At 37.3% G+C, this 20247-nt stretch overlaps 1 protein-coding gene across 3 annotated transcripts in view; it reads left to right on the plus strand.

Annotated features, from left to right (window-relative positions):
- The window catches only part of GPR107 (G protein-coupled receptor 107), a 91251-nt gene that overhangs the window by 30009 nt on the left and 40995 nt on the right, over positions 1-20247 (plus strand). For all 3 annotated transcript variants that reach the window (XM_072632712.1, XM_072632708.1, XM_072632709.1), the window contains exons 11-14: positions 1113-1186; positions 1596-1713; positions 5117-5247; positions 12847-12890. In XM_072632712.1, the coding sequence (XP_072488813.1) occupies positions 1113-1186; positions 1596-1713; positions 5117-5247; positions 12847-12890 (367 nt within the window). The remainder of the gene's footprint in view (positions 1-1112; positions 1187-1595; positions 1714-5116; positions 5248-12846; positions 12891-20247) is intronic.

Below are 20247 nucleotides of genomic sequence, written 5' to 3' on the forward strand. Positions count from 1 at the left end.
GTAGCACAGCATCTCTTCTAAATGCCTTCTGAAATATTGATTTTTGATATTTCCTGAGGTGAGAGTGCCATCTACTGAATTATTTCCATCATTTACTGTGATTCTTGCTTGCATTTTCATTTTTCTGGCATGCAATTAATGGTAAGACAGAACCATTTAGTTTGTATTTCAGTATGCTTGCTGTTGTTTATATATAAATGAATTTTTTAACAATTCAGCCATCAAAATTAAGCCAATGCTTTGTGCATATAGGATGTTTGCAAGTTACAAGTAGACTTTGAGTTGGATTTTTAATGTCTCAACCCTATAATAATCTGGAAAAAAGAATTGTTGATTAATCCACAAATATTCCTTCAGGGCCTTCTGGGTGCCCATAGATCAGTGTAATGCCTGCACTTCTTCAAAGTTCAGGACTGCTGCTGCATAGATACATTTTGTGTTGGGAATTTGTCTATTTAAGACCTCAGAGAAAGGAAATGCAAGCTGTGTTGATATTCTAGTTATCCTTTTAGGACCTACATAAGAGAGTTCTTTGTCTGCTGATCTGGATGATATATCATAAGGCATATGACTTGCAGGTTGTGGAAAAAATGAATTTTTTTTCAAATTAATTCGTGCCATAGCTTATGAATCTTTTTTATTAGGAAAGATAAGCCTAGAAACAAATGTTAGTTACTTTCCATGTGTGCTAATCTCGATATAGGTCAGTTGGTTCCAAGGATGTGTTTACATTTCTTTAGTGAGGGCTTGTGAGGAGGTTTACTGAGAGATAGTCTCTGAGTATCTTTAAGAAAAGACAGCTGTCTCTTTTGAGTAATTCACACTCACCTGCCTGAAGGTCTGTATGGTCCTTTTTGATCCCTTTAACTTATGTGAGTTTTTAGTTATGTAACACTCTACCCTTGCATAGGATTTATGAAACTGGCCTGACATTTTACCAGTGTAATCACATGCTGAATGTGACCAGTGAAATGACCTTGTATTGAGAGAGTAGAACAGTATATTAAAATAGTTAAATTATCTATGTGTTATTTTAAGTGGAATTATGTATGTAATGGGATGGGATTCTAAGTGAAAACTTGGCTTGAATTGACTGTGCTCTGTGATTTCAGATTGATTACCACTACATCTCCTCTCAGGGATTTCCAATAGAGGGTTGGGCTGTTGTTTACTACATCACACACCTGTAAGTATCCTTTAAGATAGTCCATTAAATACTGCTACTATGAAATGCTGTGTAAGATTCTGCCATAAACATGATTACCCATTTATGTGGCATTTATGCTTCCTCTCTGTCTTAGTGAAGAAAAGTTGTCAGTATATTCAACAAATAGTTATACAGGCTTGAGAGCTCGTAGGATAAGTGGTAAACTCATGGAAGAGTGCCAGATCCTGGTGCTACTATTTTGGGGCTGCTGGATAAAATGAGAAAGTGGATAATAATAAGAAGAATAAAGTATATCAAGGAAGTCCACCATTATGTATTTATCTCTCTTTCCGCAAAAAACCATGAAGTAATGAAATGCACTTTAAAATATTATTGGACACAGTGAGACTTGTTGGCATGTTTAAAATCTTTAAAATTTCTTTTTCAGATTGAAAGGTGCACTATTGTTCATCACTATTGCACTCATTGGTACTGGCTGGGCTTTCATCAAACACATCCTTTCTGATAAAGACAAAAAGATCTTTATGATTGTCATCCCACTGCAGGTGAGGCAGCTCTACCTCACCACCGATATCCCTTGAAGCCTTGGTTTACCAACCTCTAATTTAGAAGTGCAAATTTTATTTATTAATTGCAGTTTTGATCTGGGTAAGAAAGTAAGGGAAGACACTTTTTCACTTACTTAGACTTTTAAATCAACTTTTGATACTAAAATGCCAACTTCTAATTCTGAAACTGGCTGAGGCTAGACACATATGAGCACAGAAGCTGTATGTGCAGTATGGCATTCTAGGAAGAGTATCTGGCACATCAATACCTACAAGCTTGGAAAGCAATTTGATTCTCTGGCTGCAAATGTTAGTTGCAAGACAAAGTGAAATTATTGCTTTAACAGATAATTAAGTTTTTCACTTCTTAATTTATATAATAAAACAAGAGATACATAAGTTTAAGATTCATTGGACCTTAGTGAAAGGACTTCTGAAAGAAAAATATGGGAAAGAAATTGGGAGTTAGGAAAATACTGCATTTCAAAATAATTTGTATTTGTCAAAAATGAAACAAATTTTTACTTGAATCATAAAAATAAATCATCTCTAATCCATTTTAGAAAAGGAATAACACTTAAGATTTTTAAAATAGCACAGTCTATTTACTTTTGTAATTTGGGGATGTCAGGGCAAAGTCAAGAAAGATATTCTGGAGCTGTAATTTTTCATGATACTAAACAGTTACATGACCACTGTATCTTGAGTAATCTGGAAAATTTAAATTGTAAATTTCTTCAGACCATAAGCTACTTCATGATCTTTTGCTGCTGTTATAAATCTCCCAGTTGAAACATTATTCATAGGAAGTGAAACTACTGATGGCAAACTAAAACATCGTCATAAATTGAAGAATAGAATGCTCAGACAAAAATTAATCAGATGGAAAGAGCTGGCTTGTTTCCAGAGTGGCTGGAGCAGTGTCATCTTTAAGCTCTTCTTTTCACACTCTTGCCATCTTTTTACTCACTCCAGAAAACACTGCATTTCTGGCCGCCCTCTCGTGCTGGTTGTTCTCTTCTCTCACATCCTGTAACGCATTGGACCAGGAAAAGTAGTTGGCATACTCCTTATTCCCACTGTGTCACTTCCGTATTATTCATCCGACAGTATAATTCAGCAACAGTGCCTTTGAGGTTCACCGCATCCATCTGTATCATCTAGTCTAAAGCCATCTTCCCATAATCACATGGAGTCCAGATCACTCTCCCTCCTTTCTCAAGGATTACCCGTACCTAGCTTAGGGTCTTCCTCTCCATCCTGAGTGCTATCTTCATACGTGGGAACTTTAATGATACACGTTTATGTCCTCTCAGGTATCCTGACCTCTCAGTGCATAAGAATCCTCCATTTACCATCATTTGCAGATTCAGTTGATCCCACCCCCACGCACACACCTCAATTCTATTTTAGAGTTTATCATGATCCATTATTGTTTTACTTCCATGACTTTTAACCCAGGAATTCCTTTCTTGCTTGGCCTTATTGTTCCTAAACCTACTCATCCTACTAGAGTTTCCAGTCCTTCCATTTCATCCTGTTCTCCTTCCCTGTTTGGCCTTGCTTTCTTCTCTTCACAGTCTTGACCCAATTTCTTGTTGATCAGTTCAGTTATACATGTTCACTCTTGACTTTCCCTTTTTTGTTGCTGTTTCTGTCCTGTCAGTCCTCAACCCTGGATTACTCTTCCTTCTGTCCTTGAACCTCTGTCTTCCATCTGCCTTCTCCACAGTGATGAGTTAGTTGACAGGAATTTGTTAAGTACCTAATATGTGCTGGACAGTATACTAGGTAATAGATGAATGAAGATATAAATGAGAAAGGCCTTGCCCTCAAGAAATTTATGTTGTGTAAGGGGAGACATCATGTATGCATACAAAATAAATATAAGTACTTCCAAACTGTTGAATACCATTGGTGGAAGTTATGCCACCATTTCAACTGAGCTTTCTCCACCATGCAGCAAAGGGTTTGTTTTCACATGACTAACATTCTACCCCACCCTACCATTAACCCTTCCAAATCTTTTTGCCTGTCTTGAAGCCTCCAATGCTTCTTCTGTCTTCTGTCTCCTTAGAGTAGGAAGTCTCTGTGCCTTTTCTCCTTTTTCTTTTTATGCATGCCTTCTTGGAGATCTCTTCAACTCCTGTGAGTTCATTTATCTTTATACAGGTGTTTCCTCAGATGAGATTTGTATATCTAGCTTTAATCCAGCTTGAACTCCACTCACGCATTGTTAGCTACTTACTGCTTATCTTTTCCTAGCTATGCCATAGGTATCTCAAATTCAACATCATCTGAAAAAGAGCTCATTATCCTCATCTCCTAAATCTGCTTCTCCTTCAGGCTTCCCTATTTTCATTGAGAGCATGACAATTCTTCCAATCACCCCAATTCATAACCTCAGAGTCATCCTTGACTCTTCACTTCTTATATCTGTTCAGTTGCCAAGTCTTGTCAATTCTACCTCCATAACATTTCTCCATCCACCTCCTTCCATTTATATAATTACCACATAGTATTTGAGGCCCTCATCACTTAGGCTATTGCAATAGCCCTTTGATGGGTTTCTCTGATTTCATCCTCTCCTACTCCAAATTACCCTTCAAACAACTGCCAAAATAATCTTTCTAAGGTACAAGTCAGACCATGTCACCCTTTTGATCAACAACTTTCAGTGGCTTCCATTTGCCTCCAGGATAAAAGTGCTTTACAGTCTTGCTTCTTTCCTTTCCAGCCTGTTTCATGCTTCCCGGAACTCTACATTCTAGCCATTTTCCAAAGTTGACATGCTTCCGTCTTTCCTCCCTGCATTCTGATAAACTCTTCTCCAGGCCTGCAGTGCACTCCATCTTCATTTTTGCTTTTCAGAAACCTTGTCTTCAAATCTTACTTCATGTGCCATCTTTTCGATCTTCTTGATTCTTCTCCCTCATCTCTTGACTCAGTAAGCTCTTTGAGGACACAGTATTTTTCGTTTTGTCTTTGTATCCTTGACACTCACCACAGTGCCTTGAAATGAATTAAAACTAACTTTTTCATGTGAGGGAAGAGACAGGAGTTTTGGAGCTATGATTTTCATTTTGTACCCCTCTTATGTCACTAATATCACAATTTTCACAATATCAAACCTAGAGGAACCTCTTTATCCAAAAATCTGAGACCCATGGAAAGGTCATCCTGGATCTGTATAGTGTAGAAGTTGTGGCCTTGGGCTGTAAAGTGCCAGCTGCTCACCTACTGGGAAGTTTAACCTGAGCTGAGGCCCAGTTTGTCTGAAACACAAACATTGGGTGGGGAGCTAGAGGAGTAGGTGTCTAGTTCTCCTGTTTGGCTACTGCTGTTGGGTCTGCTGCTTTGTGTGACCCTTCAGAATTCAGTGATTCATCATGTTCTGCAGGTCCTGGCAAATGTAGCTTACATCATCATAGAATCAACTGAGGAGGGAACAACCGAGTATGGTTTGTGGAAAGATGCTTTGTTCTTGGTGGATCTGCTGTGCTGTGGAGCCATACTCTTCCCAGTGGTGTGGTGAGTAACCCAGGAGTGCCCCATCTGCAGCTTGGAGAGTCTGAAAGTCTGTGCTCATCTGGACAGTTACAGTTATCATTGACAGAAGGCTGAAAATGCAGGCTCATTAGTGACAGAGTGTACACTTCCTAGATAAAACAGCTCCATTAAAGAGCATTTTCTTACCAAGAAGATAAATGAAATAGATAAAATAAACTAAAGACAGATTTCAGCATGGAAACTTCTTCAACCTGGAAAAAACCACCTTCAGAATGGTTGGCCTTCTCCTGAGCAAACTGGAAAAAAAAACAATTAGGTTTTAGATTTGTTTCTTTTAATTTGCTATGATTTAAAGACTATGCCGTAAGGTAATAATAGGTATAATGTTTCATGTAGTTAAGTAAGTGATCTTTAGGGTACTCCTGTGTAAGGTTCAACACCAGGTCCTGGGGATACCAAGACAAAAGATCACATACACACACACACACACACACACACACACACACACACACACACACTCTCTCTCTCTCTCTCTCTCTCTCTCTCTCTCTCTCTCTCTCTCTCTCTCTCTCTCTCTCTCTCTCTCGGATTTCAGGAAAGGAAGCCTTCATAGAAGGTGCTTTGGTTGTTTCAAGAAGGAAATGAGGCATTCTCTGAGATGGATGTGAGGAGCACATGCTTTCCAGGCACAGTTGATGGCCATACAGATATGAAAGATGGAGTGTTGTGTGTGACGAACAGAAAAACCAACTTAGTTGGAGCCCATAAAGTACAGAAAGGGGAGTAATGTGTAAGGATGCTAGAAAGATAGGTTGGGTTTAATTGTAAAGGGCTTTAAAAACCAAAATAGAGGAATTCATATTTCATACTGAAGGTAGTAGGGGTTCACTGCAATTTATTGAGTAGAAGAGTGACAGTCAGATCTCTGTTTAAGGAAAATCCTGTTGGTAACTTTGTTGAACATGGATCTGAGTGTGAAGAGACTTGAAGTAAGAAAACCAGTGGGAAGCTATTGGTATTAAAACTGGTGAGAGGGGATGAGAGCCCAAGCTTAGGTAGTGTCTGTATGAATAGAGAGAAGGGATCAGGTGTGAGAGATGTTGCAGAGGTAGAAACGGCAAATTTGCAACTGATTGTTTATGTAGGATTAGGGAGAAAGAGGAGTTGAGGATGATGCTGAGGTTGCCAACCTAGGAGATCTGAAGGATGGTGATACCCCTGACTTACATAGGAAGTACAGTAGCAGAAAGAGTTTGGCAAGAAAGATAAAATGAGGTTTTTTTGGATATTTTGAATTTGAAATGTCTCTGGGATATTGTTTGTAATATCCAAAAGGCAGAAGGAACTAGATGAGTTCAGTTCCTGAACTGGATGTGAGACTGAGGCTAGTTATGTCCATCTGTGAGTCCTCTGCTTAGAGAGGATGATAAAATAGATGGGCATCAGTGAAGTCACCAAGAGAATACAGTACAGAGCAAAGTAGGAAGAGAGCTTAGAACAGAGTCGTGGGCTACACCCATAGTTAGGGGGCCTGGCAGATGATGGAGGAAACAGCTTAACTCATTTGGTTAGAGCATGGTGTGAATGAGGCAGGTGTGATACTTCTGTGGTGAGCTTAATACTTAAATAGGTTAAGTTCATTGTATTTCGTGGGCCTGGTCTGATCTCTTTCCAATCTGCCTTCTGAAAGATTGCTGTTAATTTCAAAGATAAAATGTGAAATGAATTCGTGCAAAGTATTTTATAAGCTTTAAAGTGCATTTCGCACCTATCACTGTTATCTTAACACACACATTAGCTTTGAGTACTGATGCTACACCCTTATAGTCACAGAAAAATTTGTTTATTTACTTACCTATCTGGCTTCATTTCCACTGCCAGGAATCTCTCAAGTGGGAGGGTCTCAGGAAGGAGCCATGGAGTTAAAGAAATAAATTTCTTGCTGGTAGATTAACATTTTTCTTTCTTTTAAATAAATACCCTGGAAATTGTTTTTTGTTTTAGTTTTGAGGAATTTTTTTTTTTTGGTCCAGACCTATGATTTCATTTGTGTAGAGAACTCCCAGTGAGGAAATTCCCTCTACTAATGTATATGTGCAGCTGTTTGGCGCTTTTAGTCTCAGAGAGCTGCTTGGGGCACTGAGAGGTTTGTTGACTTGTTCATGTCACACAGACAAAATATGGTAGAAGTGGGTCTTGAATCCAGGACTTTCAGGCTACTTTACATCTACTACACTTGAAGTATCAAACTCACAGAAGCAAACACTCCCAGTGCTGCCAGCAGATTAAAATGTAATTCTAAAATATTTTTAAAAAATAAGGCTACAATATAGATACTGTTAATTTGGGGTTTTCTAAGCCAAAATGCAGCCCATATGAATCCATTTCCGTTTGAGTTTGACACTACTGCATTATGACATATTCTCAAAAATGCTATAACATTGGGGGAGGAAGGATCCATGGGTAGAATCACTAAATGCTAAAGAATTGGTGTTATCATAGACACATTTACTCTTTTTTATTCTTTTTATAAGTGAAGAGTGCCAGCTATGTGGAGATCATAATCCAGAAAAAAAAACAAACCAGGGCCTTGTCTAATTAGAAATAGTACCGTATTGGTGTATTTAATTTAAAACTTAGTTATGAAAATTAGCTGCAGGTGAATAGAGGTGAATCAGATAGCACTAAGACATCCTTAGGAAATGAGTTAAGTGAAATTTTAACTGTGAAAAGAATAGAGCACTAAGACATTATCTGGTTAGTAAACTATCAGGCTTTGCTCTAGGGTAGCTTCTGTCACTACTTAGTATGTCCAGTCTGGATATAAGCTATGACGACTTATTCTCCCCATTGGTAAATGTTAGATTATCTTAAGGTCTTCTTTTAACAACAGACTGTTAATTAATTATAATCTCTGTTGTTTTTTTTTTTAAATCACATCCTGGCTCTTGTCAGAATTTTTCCTTCACTATTAAACAGGGCCAAATGGTCAGTTGCTGACTTTCCTAACTAACCAGCAGAGGGCATCTCCATGTCACTCAAACTAAGACACTGTATTTGGTAAAATGTGATTCTATGAACTGAAAGTTTCTTATCTTTAAAATGATGAGATCAGACTAAATTATTTTTAAGATTCCTTTCAGCCGTAAATCTATACTCCAATGATCCTACTAAGAATAATCATGACATATATAGATACAACTACAATATACTTTTTATAGAAATAAAGGAAGACTTCAGTGATTAGAGAAACATTTCCTTGGTTCATGCCAATCTAATAAATATGACAATACTAACTAAAATAATTTACAGTTTTAGTGACATGTCAATCCAATTACCAATTGATTACTTTATGGAATTTAGCAAAATAATAACAAAATTTATTTGGAAGAATATTGAATCCCAAGGAAAATCATGACAAAATGTTAAAAAGAACCTAGCATTACTGGGTTTTAAATTATGTGTTAGTAATCATGAAATCTATTTGGTATTGGTTTATTAAAATAGAAAAAATAAGTCAGTGAAACAAGCTAGAACAAGGAAGACTCAGAGTTAAACATCACAGTAGCCCAGTGATTACTAAACCTAAAAACACCATGAAACTACTATTGAAAAAGAGTCCACATTTGACTTGAACTCCTGGGAAAACTGGAAAGCATTTTGGCAGAAAATATCTCGTGCTTGCATAAGCTTCTAATAATTGACCTAAACGTAAAAGACCACGTCATTAAAAAAATCAGCAGAGAATGATAGGAGATACTTTTCCAAACTTTGGCTAGGGGAAGAGTTCATAACTAAACGAGGGATGCCTTCCACATGCTACCTTTCCTTAGCTCTCAGCGACTAGTGTCCTTCCCAACCCCAAATTTACTTTGTGTTTATTTTATTTATATATTTCTATACATGTTGTCCTGGTGACAGCACATAAGTTGCTTAAGGACAAGAATTGTATTTTATCTTTGTTTCCCCAGAACCTAGCAAAGTGCCTGGCACACTGGAAGCACTTAATGAATGATTGTAGATTTATTGATTGCTTATAAATGACACAATATGTAGTTTTTATTATATAAAATAATTTAAGCTTTTCCTTGAGCAAAATCAGTGCAGCAAGAACAAGAAGAGAAACTGTGAAGTGAGGGAAAAAATCTTTGTGTCATACATCTTTGATAAAAGTCTGATATCCAAGGCATATTGACATAAAAATATAAGACTATGAGCCATTCCATGGTAGGTAAACAATTGAAGGATATAAACAATTTCAGAAGGAGAAATGCAAGTTATCAAAAGCCATATGAAAAAATGGTAGAAGTCCCTACTTTTAAGAGAAATGCAAAGTAAAGCATCAAATTAGGTGAATGATACAAGATGGAAAATACTGTTAGAATGCTATGGAAAGAAAAGCACATTAATTCACTGTTGGAGATGTGAATTGATCCAGTTGTTTTGGAAAACTATTTGGAATTTTATGAGAAAATATGAAACTATTTATATTCTTTGTCATTAAAAGACAGCTGAACTCAGATTAAAAGCAATGATTGACCTTGATTCCAGGAGACAGAAAATGAAATACCAGCTCATCCTCTTGGTAGAGTCAGACATGGTTGTTATATTATATAACTTTTTGTGTAAAAAAATAGAAATGAAACATTTTAAAAAATCATAATTGGATTCAGCAAACTATGTTCTGCAGCCTATTTTTAAATGCAGAATTTTTTTTTTTTCATTTTAAAAATAAAGTTAGGCAGCCCCTGAATTTGGCCCTTAGGCTATATTTTGCTGGCCCCAAATTAGAAGAATGATGTAGATAGATAAAGTGTGCCCAGGTTTTAGAGAAGTCTTTCATGCCATGGAGATGTGTGACCTCAGTGACAGTTCATTTCACTGGGTTCAGACCTGGTTTAATGGCTAGAACCAAAGAATCTTTGGTTCTTTGATGCTTAGAATTCTCTTTGAAGGAATTCTGGTGTCCGCCAACCTCATGGTGGGTTTAGTACTGTTTAACATTTTTATCGGTGATTTGGATAATGGTATAGAATGGCATGCTTATCACATTTTCAGAGGACAAAATGTTGAAGAGGTAGCTAACACATTGGATGGACAGTTAAGGTTCAAAAAGATCTTGACCATTTAGATCATTGTGTCAAATCTAATGAGATGAAATTTAATAATATTAAGTAGTCTTAACCTTGGGTTTAAAAACAAAAATCAGCTTCACAAGTATAAGATGAGAGACCTCACCACACAAGAGTTCATCTGCAAGTTACATGAGGTTTTTACCTGTAAACTTGGTATAAGTGAGCAAGGTGATACAGTATGTAGCCAAAAAAAGTGAATGCAATCTAGGCTCTTTTAAGACTAACAGAAAGTCGAGAACAAGGGAGGTGATAGTCCTGTTCAGCTCTAGTCAGACCATATCTGCTGTGTTAATTTCCAGGTGCATCATTAGCAGTAACCTTTCTAAGTTGGAGAGTGTACAGAGGAGGGCTACCATCATGGTGAAGGTCTTCATAGTCATGCTATGTGAGGACTGGTTGAAGGAAATAGAAATGTTTATCATACAGAAGGAAAGACTTCAAGAGGGGAACCTGATAGTTGTGTTCAGCGGCTTGAAAGGCTCTTGAATACTCTGTAATTGCGCTGACCAATCTTGGCCCCTGAGAGGAGATAAAAAAACCTTTTTCTTGGAGGAGTAGGAGTTGGTGTAGTGTTGTATATGCTGTTAGACTTGCTGAATCTGTCAGTTGTTTTTACTTCATTCTTTTTCTTTGTTCCTTGGGCAAGCGAAGGGGGTTTGTGGTTGAAGCTTGACTGTCATCAGGGAGGGCTTGTACACACTTGGAAGTTTGAAATAGAAAAGGGCTTGGGGGAATATAGTTAGATGCTGTTTGATGTCTTCCTGTTCCAGCTTATTCTCTGCTTTGTTGACTGTGGACATAGCATTTTATATCCTTTTAACTCTGGAATCTTGTTCTTTTTAATCCTGTCATACTAAAGTTGTTTTCACTATGTTTTTTGCACACTTGCTTATTGCATTTAAAACTGTGAACTTGCTAGAAGCTTAGCCTGCAGTATGGTTACATCCAAAAATGTCTAATGCATAAACAAAACATGTCAATAAAACTGTTTTGGTTGGTTGTTTGTTTTTTTTTTTAAAGAAGAAATAAGAAGATATCTGATGTATATCCACTGGCTACACTGGCATCCATACAGTGTCCAGAGGCAGGAAGACCTGAGTTCAAGACTGAATTCAGTCACAGCCTAGCTGCATGACCCTGGCCAAGTTGCTTAATGTCTGTTTGCCTCAGTTCCCTTAACTGTAAAATGAAGATAATAACAGCACCTATAGCACCGGGTTGTGAGGTTCAAATGAGATAAAAGTGCTTCCCTCAGTGCCTGGAACATAGAAGGCGCTACATCAATGCTTCTTTCTTTCCTCTTCATCAAAAGGACCTTCAGCATGTACACACTCTGCTCCTCACTCCTTTAAAAAAACAAAAAACTCAACCTTATTTGAAGGGCTAATTAGAATTTATTTGTTCCTAGTGGGCAGAATTAGCAGTCAGAGTCCTACATGTACAAAAATATTTATAGCAGCTGTCTTTGTGGTGGCCTAAAACTGGAAATCAAGGGGATGCCCAGCGTTTGGGGAATAACTGAATAAATTGTGGTATATGAATGTAATGGAATACTATTGTGCTATAAGAAATGATGAACAGGAATACTTCAGAGAGACCTGGAAAGACTTATATGAACTGAAGCTGAGTGAAAGGAGCAGAAGCAGGAGAACTTTGTACACAGCAACAACCACAGTGTGCGAGGAATTTTTCTGGTAGACTTAGTACCTCATTGCAGTGCAAGAACTTAAAAAATTCCCAGTGGTCTTTTGAGGCAAAATGCCTTCCACATCCAGAGACAGAACTATGGAACTTGATCTCAGAATGAAGCAGACCATTTTCTTTTGTATTATGTTTTGTTTTGTTTTATGATTTCTCCCATTCATTTTTATTCTTCAATGCAACATGACTAAGGTGAAAATGTTTTTAATAGGAATGTATATGTGGAACCTATATAAAATTGTATGCTGTCCCAGGGAGAGAGTGGGGAGGTAGGGGGGAAGGAGAAGGAGGGAGGGGAAAAAAATCTAAGATATATGGAAATGATTGCAGAACACCAAAAACAAATAAAATAATTAAAAAAAAAAAAAGAATTAGGAGCCAAGGAGAGAAGTTGCAAAGAGACAGATTTAAGCTTGATGTAAAGAAAACCTTCCGAATGCGTAGAGCTCTCCAAAAGTGGATCAGGCTGCCCCTGGAGTTAATGGGTTTGCCCTCACTAGAGGCTTCAGACAAAGCCTGGACAGCACTTGTCACATATGTAATAGAGGAAATTTGTGTTCACATGTGATTTGTATTTGATGGTCTCAGAGGTCCCTTCCAGTTCTAGAATTCTAATTTCAAATCCATTCTTTCTTTAAAGACCATTTGATCCACTCTCACTTCATTTTAGAGATTATGTATTTGAGGTTCAGAAACATTAAAGAAATTGCCTCAAGTTATTTAGTTAATGGCTGAGCCTGAGAAAAGAAATGCTAACTTGTGCTCACTGAATGTTTATTTTTAGGTCAATAAGACATTTACAAGAAGCCTCAGCAACAGATGGAAAAGGTAAGTTCATTTATTTTTGTGGCCTCTTTCCTGATGCTTGAAACTCCATTAATTTAACAAGTTTGAGATTTTCCTGTTGATATCGAGTGGCAGTGTGAAAAACTATTTGTTAACAAACTCATGTCCTTATTTAGTGGCAACCAACTCATTCCTAAAATGAGTGGTTTTGGTTTTCCAATTGCCTAGCAAGCCAACTCTAAGTAGGGTTAATGTTTTGTAGAGAAGCTGGTATTCAATATTCCAGGGACTTAGCTGCATGTGGGGGTTGGGAGGATTACTGTTTAACAGAATGACTCATTTCATTTCCCTACTTGAGTGTGATTTTTCACCTCAAACTGAATTGGAAGCACAAAATCCTGTCCCTGAGTGGGGAGAGATAACACTTCCTTGTGAAAATGAGTGGCATCACTTCCAGCCTCTGGATTTTAGATGGGTATGTGTAAAGCAGTCCTTCCTGCTATTTTGCTTCACAGTTGATTTAACAAGCTGCAGAAATAGATATGTCCCTATTAATTTAAAATTATGACTTGGATAACCAGAAAGGACCTTCAAAATTTGCTGATTTTAATTAAACACGGGAGCCATTAACCTTTGTATTTTTACCCCTTAAATTTTTTGTAACCTGTTTTGATTTTCTTTCCTTTTTTAATTCTTTTCCAATTACACGTAAAAACAATTTAAAAAATTTGTTTTAAGAAATTTTCTGTTCTAAATTCTCACCCTCTGTCACCTTCATTGGGAAGGTGAGCAATTTGAGAAAGATTATATATATGTAGTCATGCAAAATATTTTTCTATATTAGTCATATTGTGAAAGAAAGCCAAGAAAAACAAGGTAAAAGAGTAGTCTTCAATTTGCATTCAGATTCCCCTTTCTTTCTCTGGAGGGGTAATGGCATTTTTCATTGTAAGTCCTTCAGAATCGTCTTAAATCATTGTATTACTGAGAATAGCAGGGCTTTCGCAGTTGATCATCATACAGTATTGCTGTTACTTTGTACACTGTTCTCCTGATTCTGCTCATTGCACTTTGTATCAGTTCATGAAAGTCTTCCATGGTTTTCTTTGAAAGCATCCTGCTCATTATTTCTTATAGCACAATAATATTCTACCACAGTCATATACCTCAGCTTGTTCTGCCATCCCCTTCATTTCCAGTTCTTTGCCACCACAAAAAGAACTGCTACAAATATTTTTATATATACAGATCCTTTTCCTCTTTTTAAAAAAATCTTTGAAATATAGATCTCATAGTGGTAATGCTTGGTCAAAGGGCATAGTTTTATAACCCTTTGAACATAGTTCCAAATTGCTTTCCAGAATGGTTGAATCAGTTCACAACTCCACCAACAGTGCTTTAGTGTCCTAATTTCCCAAATCCCCTCCAACATTTGTCATTTTTCTTTTCTGTCATATTAGCCAATCTGATAGGTGTGAAGTGATATCTCAGAGTTGTTTTAATTTGCATTTCCTCAGTTGGTAGTGATTTAGAGCATTTTTTCATATGACTATAGATAGCTTTGATTTCTTCATCTGAAGATTGCTTGTTTGTATCCTTTGATCTTTTATCAATTGGGGAATGGCTTAGTCTTACAAATTTGACTCAGTTTTCTATATATTTGAAAAATAAGGCCTTTATCAGAAACAATTACTGTAAAAATTTTTTCAGTTATGATTACTGTGTATTTCCCTCCATCTTGTTTTTTCCCTCTGTATGTCCTTCTCTCTCTCTCCTTTCATCCTGTCGCTCCTCACAAATGTTTTACTGCTGACCACTGTCTCCCTCAATCTGCTCTCCCCTCTATCAGCATGACTCCTTCCCATCCTACTTGTTATTCCCACTTTGAGCCAGTTCTGATGAGAGTAAAGTTCAATGTCCACTGCCCCCCCCAAGTCTTCCCCTCACTATTAAAGCTCTTTCGAACTTCTTTCATGTGAAATAATTTACCCCATTCTACTTCCCCCCTCCCTCTTCTTCCAGTGCATCCCTCTTTCTCACTCTGTATTATTTTTTTTTAGATATCATCCCATCAGAGTCATCCTTCTTTCTCATCACCCCTTAATTCTATTATTTTAGGTATCATTCCATTATAGTCAACTTACACCCATGCTCTCTATGTAGACTCCTCCTAACTGACCTAATAATGATAATGTTCTTAGGAGTTACGAGTATCATCCTCCCATGTAAGAATGTAAACAGTTTAACTTTATTGAATCCCTTACGTTTTTTCTCTTTTCTGTTTATCTTTTCATGCTTTTCTTGAATCTTATATTTGAAAGTCAGATTTTATTTTCAGCTCTGGTCTTTTTCATCAGGATGCTTGAAAATCCTCTGTTTAATTAAATATTAATTTTACCCCCCGAAGCTTTATACTCTGTTTTAAGGGATTGGTGATTCTTGGTTGTAATTCTAGCTCCTTTGCTCTCTTTAAATATCATATTCCAAGCCATTCAATCCTTTAATGTAAATACTGTAAATCTTTTGCCTGTGACTCTACAATATTTGAATTATTTCTTTCTGACTGCTTGCAATATTTTCTATTTGGCCTGGGAGCTCTGGAATTTGTCTATAATATTCTTGGGAGTTTTCATTTGGGGTTCTCTTTTAGGAGGTAATTGGTAGATTGTTTCAATTTCTATTTTACCTTCTTGTTCTATGTGTATCAGGCAATTTTCCTTGATAATTTCTTGAAAGATGCCTATGTCCTTTTCTTGATCATGGCTTTCAAGAAGTTGAATAGTTCTTAAATTATCTCTCCTCAGTCTGTTTTCCAGGTCATTTTTTTCCATTGAGATATTTCACATTCTCTTCTGTTTTCTGTTTCTTGAGGTCTCATAAAGTCATTAGCTTCCACTTATCCAATTTTAATTTTTAAAGAATTATTTTCTTCAGTCAATTTTTGCATCTCCTTTTCCATTTAGCCAATTCTGCTTTTTAAGTTGTTTTCTTCAGTCAATTTTTGTACCTCTTTTACTGCCAATTCTGCTTTTTAAGGAGTTCTCCTCAGTGAATTTTTGTGCTTCTTTTACCATTTGACCTAGTCTTTCTTTTTTTAGGCAATTGGGGTTAAGTGACTTGCTGTTGACTCTTTTTTCATAATCTTCTTGCATCACTCTCATTTATTTTTCCATGTTTTCCCCTGTGTCTCTTAATTTGATTTTTTAAATCCTTTCTAGGTCTTCCAGGAACTCTTCCTGGGCCTGAAACCAATTCATATTTTTCTTTTAGGCTTTGCATATAACTGTTTTGACTTAGTTGTCTTCTTTGTTTGTGTTTTGAGCTTCCCTGTCATCATAGTAACTTTCTGTGGTCAGGTTCTTTTTTTGTTTGCTCATTTTTCTATCCTATTTCTTGATTTTTAACTTTATGTTAAAGTTGGACTCTGCTTCTGGGGTTGAGGGGGCATTTTCCCAAGCATCAGGTTTTGCATGTTCCTGTTTTCAGAGGTAGCTCTGGGGGGGTCTATAAGTTTTCAGTTCTTTCAAGGTAGTATGATCTAAGGAGAGGTATGGTCACTTCCCTCCTGGCTTGTGCTCTGGTCTGTGAGTGACCCCAAACCCTCTTTTCTGTCCTGGAACTGTGACCAGGGTCCCTGCTTCTTCCAGTGCTTCTTTTTACCCTGGAACTGTGACCTGTATGAGCAATGCAACAGAGTCCAGCTCCCAGTGCCAGCAGAGGGTCAACTGTATCTCCTTCTGACCAATTCTCTGATCTCTTTACTGTTTGTGGGCTGGGGGCTCCAGAAGCACTTCTGGTTCAGTCACTCCCAAGGCCTGCTGCTGGCTTGTCAAGGTTTTGCCTACAGTAGACTGAGCTCCACTCTTACCCTAGTGAAACAGATGTTTCCTGCTGACCTTCTAAATTGTCTTGGGCTAGATTTCTTTCACCCCATCTTTCTGTTGGTTCCACCACTCCAGAGTTTATTTTGAAATGTTATTTTAAAATTGTTGGGAGGAAGATTTAGGAGATCTCAGGCAAGTCCCTGCCTTTATTCAACCATCTTGGCTGTGTCCTGTGACATGTTTTTATATATATATATAATTTCTTAGTATGTACTTCTATCCTCTTTAAAACTACAATGAAGTTAGAGTACTGGGAAATGTTTCCATCATTTCTTTTCTATTTTATGCACTGTGGTCTAATATATGACAAGAGCTGGCCATAGGAAATGTCATTCCTGGGCTCAAAACCCTGCAGCACATCAGCTTCTTAAGGAGTAAAGTAAAACTACCTTAAGCTGGTACTCAGTCTAGCATATTTTAAATCCTGCCCCAGATACTTGTCAGCTGGATGACCCTGGTCAAGTCATTTAATTCCTTTGTACCTCATTTATAAAATGAGGGGGTGGACTCATTGGCCTGCAAAGTCCCTTCCAGATCTGACCCTATGATCCTGTGAATCTAACTTCCTCATAGTACTCCCTTCCACATATCCCACAATCTGGACCAATTAGAATTCAGTATTTACAGTTTTCCCACACAGGTGTCATGCTTTTACACTGTTCCCAGTGCTTAGAATGCTTTTTAGCTGTTGTTTAAATTTTAATTCAGATGCCATCCCTCCAGAAAATCTTCCTTGATTCCCTTCAAACTTTAAATGTCATTTTACTTATGCCTTTTTACTTAATATGTAATATATATTAATGGATCTATCATATTCCCCTATTACACTATAAGTTCCATGATGGCAGCATCTCCATCAATACCACAGAGTCCTACACATAATATTTGTTGAGTTGACTTTTATTACTACAGGTGTTAGGCTCATAAATTGGCCATCCAAACACCAGAGCACAGATTCTAGTCCTTTTTCAAATATAAACTGGCATAGCCATAAGATTGCACATATGATAATGTTGGTACTGCTCCTTAATGCATACTGATCTCTCATTTAATGGAGTTACATTTGTATATGTGTAAATTTGTTATTATTATTAACAGCTATATCATAGTATTGATTTGTTTAATCTTAACAGCTAAAACCCTTAGATCTTTTTCATATGAAGTATTGCCAGTCCATTTCTTCCAAATTAAATAGCTCTAATTTTTTTATTTTTAAAATAAAATTTTTTATTGATATCTTTTGGTTTTGTATTACTTACATTTCTCAAAGTATCCCTCCATCTTCCCCCACCCAGAGGGCCATTCCTTATAATAAAAAGGGGAAAAAAACCAATTCAGCAAAACTAAGCAATATACTTCAAATGTTTCCCATGATCATATACAGTGTACCATACCCATAGTCACCTCTCTCTTTGAGAAAGTGGATAGGGTTGTCTTCTTATTTCTCTTGTTTCTCTCTAGGCTTGACACAATTTCTCAGCATTCAGTTTTGTTTTTATGTCATTCTTTCCATTTGTATTTTGGTCATTATGTACATTGGTTTCCTGGTTGTGCTTACTTCATTTTTCCATTATTTCACATATGTCTTTACATACTTCTTTGCATTCACCATGGTCATCATTCTTACAACATAGTAATATTTCATCATATTAATGTATCACAGCTTGTTAGCCATTTCTCAGTTGGTAGACATCTACTTTGTTTCTGGTTTTTTGCTATTGTATTGCGATATATACGGGACCTTTCTTTTTGTCATTCACCTTCTTGGGGTATATCATTAGCAGAGAAATCTCTGAAACAATGGATATTAACATTATAGTTTCTTTCTCCGTATTATTCCAAATTGCTTTCCAGACTGGTTGTTCCAATTCAGAACTCCACCAGTAGTGAACAGTTACATTTTGAGAGCACAGCAATAGTCTTCTTACATAAAGCAAACGAGCAAATCTTAGAGCTGCATATGCTTTTAAGGTCATTTAACCCAATTCTCTTATTTTATTGATGAGGAAGCTGAGGCCCAGAGAGGAGAGATCAGAGCAGTGTTCGAATGAAAACTTGAACCTGTGTTTTTGGCTCCATAGCCAGTGGTTTTCCACTCATATTACTGATGATTAAAAAGTAAGATTTTTCCCTCCTCAGTTTTTCTTTGTTGAGTTTAGGTGTTCAGAGTTTCTTCTGACATCCATCTCCTTTGTTCCAACTCTGATTAAAATTTTTTAAAATCCTGAGAAGCACTTTTTTTAGTTGATGAAAAATGTCTGTTTTTTCTTCTCATCCTCTTAGACCCACAGTTTTCCTTGCCTCCCCTTCATCTCTCCTTTTCCTGATTTGCTTTCACAGACCCCTTTAGATTAAGCTCCCTGTATTCTCTTCTTACTTTCATCCCTGAAGCACACTGAAAGCATGGGACAGTCATTGTTAACAGCATTTGTTAACTTATTGTTAATGTTTTCCTTCCATTAGCCACCAGCAGTTGGTCCCAAGTACCCAATAACGTTTCACTTGATCTTAGCCAGAATGCCAGGAAGTCATCACCAATAACATTTGATGGCACTTTATGTTCTACAGAGATTTCTGCTTGTGAATAAAGCTGTATTCTATGCTATTCCTGGTTGAGAGAATCCCTGGAGGAGATAATTGCTATCCATGATCCTCAGTGAAGGGAAGCAGGGTTGAGCAGGCCTCCATTGTACTTGTGGCCTGAGGCAGTCCTATACAGTCAGCCTGGCAGTTCATGGTTTTTCCACATGGTGACAGCATTGGTCCTATTGAGCAGTGACCAATTTTGAAAGGAGAGACAATATACAGAATGACAGAAAATAGAGAGGGACTAAAGTGACAAAAGTAATACTTTGTATCATTTACCGCAAATGAACTGGGCCTGAAATGTAACTCTTCTGTCTATTTCTGATTTCTTACCTCTTCACCTCTGAAGTTACAAAGCAGCTTGCATAATTACTATCTAGAAAGGGTATTTAGATGATAATAGGTTAGGCTAAGATAGATGCTGTTTAATCTGAACAGACCTTTGGTTTTCCTGGTTTAATCTTTCTCTATTCAACAGGCTATTTCTTCCTGGTGCTTCCTTTTCTGCTCCATTTTTGGAATCCTACCTACCCTGGAAATTTCTATACTTGGAATATTGTAAGCTAGCAACTTCTAGTTTCCTAGCAGAGTTGGAAACCAAGTTATACCTGCTTGAATGGGATCCCTCCTCTTGCCATAAAATACCAGAGCAGCTCTGGTCCAGGGCCTGTTCTCATCCCCTTACTCCCCAACTAATGCCTGAGTGATGATGGCTCCCAGATTACTTGAGCTGTCCTGAAGCATTGATCCAGGAGTCCTAGTGCTTCATGGACTCCTTTTTCCTACCATGAATTAAGTTATCCTACCTGAGGCTTCCTGGTGATACACTTTCCCCATCCCACTTGGATGGTGTTTTTCTCTCTTTCAGTGGAAGGAGATTTGGGGTCTACCCTAGTTTGGAGCTACCCATCCTAGCCCCATTGAAATAA

Source organism: Notamacropus eugenii, chromosome 1 (assembly GCF_028372415.1).
Source record: "Notamacropus eugenii isolate mMacEug1 chromosome 1, mMacEug1.pri_v2, whole genome shotgun sequence".
Taxonomy (NCBI): Eukaryota; Metazoa; Chordata; class Mammalia; order Diprotodontia; family Macropodidae; genus Notamacropus; species Notamacropus eugenii.